Below are 12,465 nucleotides of genomic sequence, written 5' to 3'. Positions count from 1 at the left end.
AGTTATGTATATCAAAAACAAAAACACATTCAAAATATAATACATTGAATATTCCAAGAAACAATAGTTCAGATCCGTTGATCTTCAGCTCAGATACTTTGCGCATCGTAGAGGGCCATCCATGGGCAGGGGTTAGGCTAGCACTTACACCCAGGATGTGGCTCATCTTTACATCTCTTTTTCATAGTCATCAGAGTCGCTGGATCCGTCATCCAAATTTTGCTCATTTGAGATCAGTTTGTTTAGCAATTCTTCATAATACTCATCCAAGTTTCTTTCTGTGATTACTCGTTGATTGTTCGGGACTTTTATCATCTCCATTTGTTTCACAGTAGCATTGACGACCAATGTTCTTAGTATAGGTAATACACAACAAAATAATAAACCTCCTATTAATATGGCAACTCCTAAAAACATTCCCAGTTTAGCAAACCAAGCTCCTAATTTTAAATCAAACCAATCCCACATTTTACCATCTGTCCCAGCATTGGTTTTAAGTTCAACCCTTAAGTTTTTCAATTTGGTCTATATTTTCACGTTTTTTGTAGTGCATGGGAGGCACAAAGTGTAGGTGAAATAAGAACATTTACAGCTATTCTTAACCAACAATTGAAAGAAAAAGCACATGAGGCATGGTATACATCAGTTTTGGAAAATAATGAGTTAAACATTCACAATACAAGTCTCTGTTGATACAAGAGAGCTACATTACATCTGTTTATAACATGCAACTGGTACGATCATTGTTCCTTTTTATCATGTTTATCAAGTCATCATGTTGCTATAGAAACAGATAGAGTAATACACCAGCAGCAGAGAGAATCTGTAGTTATTGTAAGTTAACACCAAATATTTCTGTGATAGAAGATGAGAAGCATTTTTTGTATGATTGCTCTTTGTATGAGGATTTGCGTAAGAAATACTTAGGTGTTCTTGTTCTTGTTGGTGATGTTTGTATTGATGTGTCAAGTGTTTGTGATTCGGGGGATGCATGGAGATTGGCATTGTATATATATCATGGAATGAAGAAAAGAATGTCTGCCATGTCATTATGATTTTGTGGAACTTTGGGCTGAATTTCATATTCCTGACTTAATTCAAATTGAAAATTTGTTTTTATTTAACACAATATTATCATCTGGTGCTCAGTGCTTACCAATGTAAAGAAAGTAGAAAATGCACAATGCTCAGATGTATTTTGCTGCTTCTTCCTCATTGAATCCAGCTTCAACATCTTCTCGAATACTCTTGATTTCTTCGGGAGGAGCAGCAGGTAGAATGGCAAGCAATTCTTGATCAATCCTTTCTAGTCTTGCAGTGCTCTTCTGGTTATACTCCTCTTTGTTCTTCAGGACAAGCCTTAAGATGGCTTTCTGTGCCTCATCGCAGCTGTTCTGGAGCTGTTTACGTTCATTCTCAAATTCTGGTGCATGTTTATCCATGGCCATCAGTTTGCCCAGAGAACTGATACGGTCCATCAGGTACTTGTTGGAAACATCAGTGTATGTTCCAGAGATCATATGGACCAGACTAGCGATGTTACAGGCTTGGGAGGCTTGAGTGTACAGCAGATCTTTTGAGAAGAGCTTTGCGTTGTAGGAGAGGGCTTGTGTTTTCTCAGATGTTGAGACAAAGTTTGTGAGAGTTTTGCTCAGGCTTGTTTTCACAATGTTGGATACCATCTGAAAGAAGTGGACCATCTTCTCCCACTGCTCCTTCACTCTCCCCATGGCATACATTCCTTTAACCAGCATCTCTATGGTAGTTTTGAAGTCGATCTCTTTCAGTTCACAGTTTCTCATAGTGACCAGGATATCAGTTAGTTCCTTCTGGTTCTTCTCTAGATTTTCCACACACTTTTCATAGGTCTCTCTGGTCTTGTTCAGCTGAGCTCGGGACTGCTCTATGGCAAATCTTGCATTCTCTGTAGCCCTCTGTGAAGGACTCATGTTCTCTGACTTGCTTTCTTCTTTAGACATCATTGGTGGTTTTTGAGAAATGGCTGGAGAATTTGTGATGCCTTTGCTTTTGCTATCAAAACTACGAGCTGACTTAATCAGAGCCGAGACCGCTTTTATTATCTCAGCGCTTTTGTCTTTGTCACATTTCCCCTCTGGTGCATATGTTGCAAGCTCAATGCATATTTTCATGCCCTGTTTGCACAACTCCAGAGCTTGTTTCTTTGCTGGGCAGTCAGGGATGTCCTGGAAATTCTCACTGATTCTTCCATACTGATTTGCTACAAAATCCGTCTTTGTGGTTTTGTTCTTCTGATCGTATAGATTTGTCCAGTCAATGTCTTCCACCTTATTCTTCTCATTCAGTTGTTGCTGGATAGTCTGTGCACATGTTAGAATTTCTGCTGACTTACTATAAACATTTATTTCATCTACCATATCTCTTTCCTGATCTTTAATGCAGCTCTTAGGACCAGATGTCGTTGTTGTTGCAGAACACGCCATCATTTGCCCTGGTTGAGAAATAACAGATGCCACTCCATTGATAATGCCTGTAATGCTCTGTGTTATCCCACTCACGAAATCCATTCCAATCATTTCCCATCCATTAGGGAGAGAATCCAAAGATTTCTTGTAGCTCTCGTGAGCCTCATCCAGTTGCTTCTCCATGGCACTCATGGCCTTCTCAGTCCTTTTCTTGGTTTCTAGTGCAGACTGCTCCCTCAGTTTGCCCTCTTCTATTTTCTTCTTGATTGCTACCATCTCCTCCCCATAGAAGTGCTCTGCATTCATACATGCTTCGAGCAGCTCTTGGATGATATTGATGACATCAGTGAAGCGCTTTTCAGCAACATTAGACAACTCAAGACATTCATCTGCAATGACTTTGATATTGCCCAGCTGGTCAGGAAGAAGTGCTTTAACAACTTCATCATTACCTTCGAATAGAATCTTCACAGCTGCCTTCATGTAATCTGGAACTTGGGCGGTATGGAGGCGAATCTGATCCATGCTCTTATGGGCCTCGTTAAATGCCCACCATCCAGAGTTACACACTTGCATGAGGCAAGCGCGAAAGGAATCAGGGTATTTGATGTATTTGTAGCCATTTTTGGGTGTATTTTTATTGATAGAGAAATCTGTTGAGGATGAGATGAACACCAGCTCTCCGAGGATGGCTATAGATAGAGGTGCTGGAGTCAGATACTCTTCCCAGTTGGCATAGGGCTGCATAATTAGTTTGGTTTGGTTCCTCATGTCTTCAGCAGTAGTAAGACTTTTAGTAGATTTTACGATTTCAGAAGTCATGACTTTCCTGTTTCTGCTTAAAAAAAGAAAAAATTTGAAAGTAAATGTCTTACGAGGAATCTCTGTAGCTTGAATTGCATGATTTGCAGCATTCATCACAACAACTTTTATCAGAATGTACATAGATGTAGCGATAGAAAGAGAGAGGATCAACGTACTAAACAGACACACAAGATATGAGGTCCTCTTAATTCACATATCTCCGGTTTCGCAGGCAAGGCTTAAGGCTAGTCCCAGACTAAAACGCATGTTGGAGCTGTCTTAACTGAAAATAACTTGCACCAACATGTAATATATCTGTGCTATTGTTTTGTCTGAAGATGCACTCCGCTCGTGTTTTTTCACAGAAGTGAGTACACCCCTCACATTTTTGTAAATATTTTATTATATCTTTTCATGTGACAACACTGAACAAATGACACTTTGCTACACTGTAAAGTAGTGAATGTACAGCTTGTATAACAGTGTAAATTTGCTGTCCCCTCAAAATAACTCAACACACAGCCATTAATGTCTAAGCCGCTGGCCACAAAAGTGAGTATGCCCCTAAGTGAAAATGTCCAAATGGACTCAAAGTGTCAAACTTACTGACTTTGTTCACACAGGGTATTAGTACTTCTCAGATTTTTTTTTGTTTTTAATTTTCGTCATTTTTTTTTTTGTGGCTTTTATTTCACCTAGTAACAATTGTGATGCTCCCGGTCAAAAATGACCGGACTCCAAACAATTGCTTATAAATCTCTCATTATGCTATATTATCACCAAATATTGGATTCTATTTTTTTTGTCAACTTGTTTTCTTTCATTTAGGACTAGTTTTGTGTTTCTATTTGCATCTGATTAATCGTGGCTTCATTTATCTGAGAGTATAGGTACCTCGTTTTTTGAGTGAAATGTTTTTTTATGAATAATTTTCACAATATTAAACAAAAAATTATAACAAATTTGCACTGTTTATCACACTAGTGTGCTTTAATATTTAAACAGGAAGTTTGCTTTTAAATGCTTTTATTCTGTACAAAATTGCAAAAAGTCACACTTGTGGTGTTCCCGGTCAAAAATGACCAAACAATTGCTTATAAATCACTCATTATGCTATATAATCACCAAATATTGGATTCAATCTCAAGCCTCATTTATCCAAAAGTAGGCACCTCATTTTTTGAGTGAAAAAAACCAAAACATTTTTTATGCATAATTTTCATGATTTGAGATAAAACATTCTAAAAATTTGCACTGCTTATCACACTAGTGTGCAACATTGAGTTATTCACATATTCTTATTCTGTGACAACTTATTTACATCATGTGATGTTTTTTTTTTTTTAAGTTTTGTACATTTTAGGACGTTTTATTTAGAAAACAAAAAGGTTCTACAAAGTCGAACTCTAACTTGGTTCTACAAGGTTCTATAAGGTTCTATCTGTGAATCAGCCAATCAGCACTTCGAATGCACACATGAGGACCAATCAGGATCAACGTTCTTTGTCATGTTGCCACACTGCTAAGTAACAGCAGGAAAGATTAAACATTATACAACAATAATAATGTTTGCATAATCAATAAGTGCAATTCACCTTTATTCCACAAAGTGGCACTGTTTAAAACATAATGATGACCTGATTTTTCACTCATAATTAGCGCATGCATAAAACAAATAATCATCTGCAAAAATTGAACTGGCTTGAATGGCTTTACTGCAGAGCAATTACTGCACATAATGAAATATAAGTGTCACTGTCGTTTGATGGTGGATGTGGTGAATAGCGATCAAAATGTTGTTTTTGAAGATGCTGAAAATGATAGTTTTGAGAATATATTGAGATTGTGAATATGAGCAGATGCTGATTGTATACTGGAGAAATGAGCTCTGACGGTAAATGAGCAGTGATGGTAAAATCATCTGCTCAAATCAAACCCTTCTAAGTTTCAAAAGGTAAGAAAGTATGCTTATTTGAATCTTTTTTTTTTTTTTTCTTCAAATATCAGGAGAGTTTGCTATTGCAGCAGTTAGATAGCAGCAGTTATATTTAAGGCTTAATATTGTAAAATTTAAGACATTTTAAGACTGCATGAATATGGATCATCCATGCTGGATATAAGTCTGGGTCGCTAAAGACCCGAATATGTAATGATGGGCGAAATATTCATGCAGTTTAAAGTCTTCAAATGTCTTAAATTTTACAATATTAAGCCTTAAATATCAAATAGTCAACCATTTAAATGATGGGGTCTTAATTACAACAATAAACGTCAGCATGTTATCTCGGTCATACTGATTTAAAGAGAAAGCCATTTTCCCGCTTTTTGTGGAATAAAGTCCTGGTCAGATTGATTAGAGTAACGTTAGCTGCCTTAACTGTTACCTCAATAATGTGTTTAATTACCCACTATAATCCTAGCTAAAATTAACATTAGCACTGAACAAAATATTTAGTATTGCCCTTTGTGCCTAACTTAACCTTAGAAAGAATTATTTGGAATAAATATGATAAAGAAAGCATTAAATTGACCTTTCTCATACATGTTGACACAATGTTACAACACTAGTTTTATGTTTTAAAACAAATTATAAAAAAACTATTTGTATTTCTTGAAAATTGTTGCTTCAATTAATGTTTTGTGAGATAGAACCTTATAATTCCAAGCGGAAAATGACTTTTTACAATTAGAAGGTTCTATCTGCATTTGACCCGTTCCAAAAATCCCCATTTAAAAATCTGAGAGGATTTTGATATTGTACATTTAGAATACATTTAGGGCCGCTGTCATTTTCATGTAGGAAAGAGACTTGTTCCCCATATCATTTTTGCTATATGTAATGCAAAAACTTTGAAGCTCAATATCTCAAAACCACCCAGAATACAGATAGAACCTTAATTCCAAGGCGACGAAATATTGGATTCAATCTTTTTGTCAACTTGTTTTCTTTCATTTAGGACTGGTTTTGTGTTTCTATTTGCATCTGATTAATCGTAGGCCTCATTTATCTGAAAGTAGGCACCTAATTTTTGAGTGAAAAAAGCATTTTTTATGAATAATTTTCACAATGAGATAAAAAAATTATGAAAATTTGCACTGTTTCTCACACAAGTGCGCTTTAATGTTTAATCAGGAAGTTTGCTTTTAAATGGTTTAATTTTGTACAAAATTTCACAAAGTCACACTTGTCAAAAATGGCTGGCCATTGAAAGTGAATGGGGAAGAATGAAAGTAAGAGAAACGACTAGTGTTCAGGAGCATGTTGTGCTTGCAAACATAAAGGCCTTGGACCAGTGTGTGTGTGTGGATGCATGTATACTCACGCTATCACACACACACACACACATCCATGCATGCAAACTATTGTGAATATCACACCTATTTCCTCCTACCCTAAACTGCATGCAATATGCTTTTATGATAACTCTCTCTCTCTATCTATCTCTCTCTCACACACACACACACACACACTCAAACTGCCTTGTCTTTAGCCTGCATTGACTTCAAAAGAATCTTTTCTTGCATCACATATTCTAAACAAAACTTTATGACCATAGGTTTTGAGGCTTTCGTGTTCTCACAGAGTAAAAGTATACATTTTAATTAGAAAAAGTAGTGAAGTAAAAGTAAAATTTGGCTGAAATATAAAAACTCAAGTAAAGTACAGATACTCCCAAAAAATACTTAAGTACTGTAACAAAGTATTATAAGTTCGTTACATTACACCACTGCTTGCATTTTAGACGCGGGCTGAGAGCACTAGCTTCCATTTCATTTATCAGTTTTATACTGCTGTTTCACCTTCCTGTTTGTGCAACTGACTGTGCTGACAGACGACTATGGACGTCGTGGTTTCGAACCTCTGATTTACCGCATGTTTTACGGCTATTCTGCCCTATTGATTCGTATGATATCTAGGTGTTTGGACATTTTTGTCTTTTGTGCCATTTACTAAGCTAATGCCTTGTATGTTGGTTAACTGAAGCCACTTTGAATGATTTTAAATATTATCTGTGATTTGTGTCATTTTGGTTGTTGAGTTTATGTATTCATGCCCTGCATTTGCCAGTGTACCCACATGTGAATGCTGGATGATCTGTGATACTGAAGCTGAATGGAAGGGGAGTGTACTATCTTTTTATGGTATTAGGATTTTTATTTTTTTGTCACTTGCTTTAAGAAATTTTATGCACTGATTTGCTGTGTGATTGGTTCCTTCTGTCTAGTTTTCACAAGGTTTTATTTTATCTGACATTCATAGGTTATTTTATTTTAGTTCATGTTTTTTGTTTTTAAATTACATTCAAGTTTTGATTATCAGTTTCAGTGATTATGATTATCAGTGATTATGAATCAGTGATATTATTGTTGTTGCATTCATAGAGCAAAACTTTCACTGATTGTTTATAGTTTAATGAAAATGAATTGCAGTAACTTTGCCAAGCATAAAGTAGGCTTATTTAACATATATGGTCCTCTTTTATAGTGTTTTTAACTACTATGTATTAACACTTAAATGAATAATTTGCATCATATAATGCACTTAATGTGAACATACACATTTTTTACATTGCACTTACATTTAAAAAATAACAGTGTGTACATCTGTAATTAAGTATTGCAATTACATGTACAAATATGTATTTCCTTTCCCTATCTTTTCTCTTTTGTAATTTTTGTTGTTTATTAAAATCCCTTCTAGGGACAAGTGTTGCAAATTAGCTTGAGCTACAAGCATTGGATGGCTGTTGTTCTCAGTGTTATCTATGTTTACTCTATCTGTCCCTATACAAATAAAACATTAAATAAAATTAGACCAACACTGTTGATCCTACGCCGTAACTACAATATTGTACCTAACAGTTGATTGATTGATTGATTGATTGATGCGAGTACATAGTAGTTAAAGACACCTAATATAAGGACATGATTTGATATGTTAAAATAATAAGTAATTTTAATTGTAATCGACTTACCTTTTTTGGAAAGTGAGAAGCGTTTTGCCAAGTAGGGTAAAGTCTGGTAGAATGGTGAAATGAGCACACACCTCTGTTTTTATGGCCATCTGAAAGGGGCGGAGGTGAAGGATGAAGACTTGGGGAGGAGAAACTAGTATGATAACTCATACTCTGTCTTAATGTTATTAATGTTTTTCCCAGATTACACAAAAACTCTCTGTAGATGGTTTGGTTTTAGCCTAGGAGTTTAACGCCCAAAACCAGCCCACTACCCAATTTTTTTATGTTTCAAGCAGATAAACAAATTACATACTATACATCTTAAGCAATCAAACTTATGACTGGGCACAGCTTAAAAATACACCATGTACAAGTTAAAAGGTCAATAATTAAAACGAATATCATAATCCATACTGATGTATGTTCTTATATGAAAGAAGAAAAAATATATATACAGTGGGGCAAAAAAGTATTTAGTCAGCCACCAATTGTGCAAGTTCTCCCACTTAAAAAGATGAGAGAGGCCTGTAATTTTCATCATAGGTATACCTCAACTATGAGAGACAAAATGAGAAAAAAAAATCCAGAAAATCACATTGTAGGATTTTTAAAGAATTTATTTGCAAATTATGGTGGAAAATAAGTATTTGGTCAATAACAAAATTTCATCTCAATACTTTGTTATATACCCTTTGTTGGCAATGACAGAGGTCAAACGTTTTCTGTAAGTCTTCACAAGGTTTTCACACACTGTTGCTGGTATTTTGGCCCATTCCTCCATGCAGATCTCCTCTAGAGCAGTAATGTTTTGGGGCTGTCGCTGGGCAACACGGACTTTCAACTCCTCCAAAGATTTTCGATGGGGTTGAGATCTGGAGACTGGCTAGGCCACTCCAGGACCTTGAAATGCTTCTTACGAAGCCACTCCTTCGTTGCCAGGCGGTGTGTTTGGGATCATTGTCATGCTGAAAGACCCAGCCACGTTTCATCTTCAATGCCTTGCTGATGGAAGGAGGTTTTCACTCAAAATCTCACGATACATGGCTCCATTCATTCTTTCATTTACACGGATCAGTCGTCCTGGTCCCTTTGCAGAAAAACAGTCCCAAAGCATGATGTTTCCACCCCATGCTTCACAGTAGGTATGGTGTTCTTTGGATGCAACTCAGCATTCTTTCTCCTCCAAACACGACAAGTTGAGTTTTTACCAAAAAGTTCTATTTTGGTTTCATCTGACCATATGACATTCTCTCAATCCTCTTCTGGATCATCCAAATGCTCTCTAGCAAACTTCAGATGGGCCGGACATGTACTGGCTTAAGCAGGGGGACACGTCTGGCACTGCAGGATTTGAGTCCCTGGCGGCGCAGTGTGTTACTGATGGTAGCCTTTGTTACTTTGGTCCCAGCTCTCTGCAGGTCATTCACTAGGTCCCCGTGTGGTTCTGGGATTTTTGCTCACAGTTCTTGTGATCATTTTGACCCCACGGGTGAGATCTTCGTGGAGCCCCAGATCGAGGAGATTATCAGTGGTCTTGTATGTCTTCCATTTTCTAATAATTGCTCCCACAGTTGATTTCTTCACACCAAGCTGCTTATCTATTGCAGATTCAGTCTTCCCAGCCTGGTGCAGGTCTACAATTTTGTTTCTGGTGTCCTTTGACAGCTCTTTGGTCTTAGCCATGGTGGAGTTTGGAGTTGGACTGTTTGAGGTTGTGGACAGGTGTCTTTTATACTGATAACGAGTTCAAACAGATGCCATTAATACAGGTAACGAGTGGAGGACAGAGGAGCCTCTTAAAGAAGTAGTTACAGGTCTGTGAGAGCCAGAAATCTTGCTTGTTTGTAGGTGACCAAATACTTATTTTGCCGAGGAATTTACCAATTAATTCTTTAAAATCCTACAATGTGATTTTCTGGATTTCTTTTCTCATTTTGTCTCTCATAGTTGAGGTATACCTATGATGAAAATTACAGGCCTCTCTCATCTTTTTAAGTGGGAGAACTTGCACAATTGGTGGCTGACTAAATACTTTTTGCCCTACTGTGTATATTATAGAAATAAATAAATAAATAAGTAAATTATATATATATATATATATATATATATATATATATATATATATATATATATATATATATATATTTCTCATCCAGTTTATAAAAGGCACTTTTATGAGAAGATTTGTTCAGTCTGGATTCTTCATCAGCTTGTTTCTTGCACTATGATGATGAAAAAAAATAAAACTAATATTTTTTTACTAGTACTGGTTAAAGGAGATTACTTCTCATAACCGTGACACTTCACAGTCCTGTTAAAGCCATTTCTGTGGAACTTCATTGCAACATTGTGCATTTCTGAAAACAGATAACGATACACAGTACAAAAACTTTACTACACATTTCATAGGAAGAGTATTGTGTCCTAAGGGGAAAACGAACACAGCGGCTGCTTCAGTTGCATTTAAAAAAAAAAATGTATTAATCCTTTTTATTCCTCAGAAAATCTGAAGAGGCATGTTGCTATATTTAAGGTTTCTCTCTATTTAAATTACATATTCATTATTCTACAGTTCGGTCCTAAAATGTCTTCAACTATATAAATGTTTAGATTAATGTGCTCACAGTCTTAGAAGAATAAAAATGTTAATAATATAATTATTCACAATTGGTGGAGTCAGGCCTGGATTAAGAACACATAGGACTAGAGATCTTGGGTCCTAAAATCTGTACCCAACCCGAATCACTTCTTACCAAAACCCCAACGTTTTTTTTAAAAGAAAAACCTTGTTCTATATAGTATGAATGTAATCTGGACGTACTCAATTCGTCATGTTGTCATTGTCATCTGATCTACCAGCATCAGCTCTGTCACATCACTGTCATGTTGTCATTGTCATCTGATCTACCAGCATCAGCTCTGTCACATCACTGTCATGTTGTCATTGTCATCTGATCTACCAGCATTAGCTCTGTCACATCACTGTCATTGTCATCTGATCTACCAGCATCAGCTCTGTCACATCACTGTCATGTTGTCATTGTCATCTGATCTACCAGCATCAGCTCTGTCACATCACTGCCATTCATAAATCCTCTCCCATGGCCTCATGGGATAGTAAAGTGTTCATCGTTGCCTACTATTTTATGACTTTTGCCTACTATTTTATGACTATTGTGACACACTTGTCATATACTGTTTTTCGCCTACTATATAGTAGAGAAATATGTGTGATTTCGGATAAAGCCCTTATATTACTCCACCCCTGGACAGAGCGTGTGTAAGAGCTTTTTGAGGAAAATGCACAAATAAACTAAATCTATTACAACTGTCGCTAAATAAGTGAAAATTAAATTACCACACGTGGAGATTCCACAATTCTCAGCTGAGAATGCGAATACCTCTTTCCCCGTAATGGAACAAGGGCAGCCTACACAACCTTGGTGAAGACAAGAAGTGACAGGGCCAGCCCGGAGGGAGGATCGAGACATCAGAATCAGAATCAGAATGAGCTTTATTGGCCAGGTATGTTTACACATACAAGGAATTTGTTATAGTGACAGCTGGTCAGCACAGATTTTTATGCAGGCTGGTGACACACCGTCTGGGCCTGGTGCTTTCCTTCTTTTGTCCTTTCTGAAGACCTGACACACATCATCTTCACTGATCTTAATTGCAGGTGTGGGGGAGCGGGGGGGTTGCTGGAGGTGTGAATGGTTCTGTGGAGAGATGCTCAGAAGAAAGTGAAAGAAGAGGGGGACGGGGGTGTCGAGTCTGTGTCCCGTGCAGTGCTGTACTCACCCCCTTGGGAACCGGAGACATAGGAAACTGCTCTGAAAGTTTGGGTACCACGGGCCGGAGAGCCAGTGGTGGAACAACCCAAAAAGGGAAAAAAGGATTTTCCACTGGGGGAAGGAGTGGACTCACCATCTCCTGAAGAGCAGGATCCAGTGTGCAGCCCCTCCGTCCACTCATCGCCGAGGGCGCCCTCCTGCTGCCCCCACCTTTGATTCAGCGCGGCCCCAGCAGCAGCCTTCACTCCGGCCGCATCGTGTGCGACGGAGAACTGCTTGGCAAAGCTCTCAACTGCATCACCGAAGAGGCCTGCCTGGGAGTTCAGGGAGTCCAGGAAGCGGTGCTTGTTGGACTCACTCATATCTGTCAGGTTCAGTCATAGGTGGCGTTCCTGAAGCACCAGAGTAGACATCTTCTGACCGAGGGACTGTGCTGTGACTTTCGTTGCCCGAAGGGCAAGGTCC

General features: G+C 37.6%; 1 protein-coding gene across 1 annotated transcript; it reads right to left on the bottom strand.

Moving 5' to 3' along the window:
* Window positions 1–530: 530 nt before the first annotated feature.
* LOC131536404 (uncharacterized) lies at window positions 531–8,246 on the bottom strand. The gene is made up of 2 exons (XM_058769291.1): window positions 8,225–8,246; window positions 531–3,282 (listed from the first exon to the last, which is right to left on the bottom strand). Exon 2 carries the CDS (start codon window positions 3,264–3,266, stop codon window positions 1,188–1,190), a length of 2,079 nt encoding a protein of 692 aa, XP_058625274.1. The 5' UTR covers window positions 3,267–3,282; window positions 8,225–8,246; the 3' UTR covers window positions 531–1,187.
* Window positions 8,247–12,465: the final 4,219 nt, after the last annotated feature.

Source organism: Onychostoma macrolepis, chromosome 03 (genome assembly GCF_012432095.1).
Source record: "Onychostoma macrolepis isolate SWU-2019 chromosome 03, ASM1243209v1, whole genome shotgun sequence".
Classification (NCBI taxonomy): domain Eukaryota; kingdom Metazoa; phylum Chordata; class Actinopteri; order Cypriniformes; family Cyprinidae; genus Onychostoma; species Onychostoma macrolepis.
This window is presented reverse-complemented; position numbering and strand designations above follow the sequence as displayed.

What these genes read in the sequence shown, in the direction of transcription:
- LOC131536404 (XM_058769291.1), bottom strand. Translation starts at nt 3,266, where the DNA reads ATGACTTCTGAAATCGTAAAATCTACTAAAAGTCTTACTACTGCTGAA.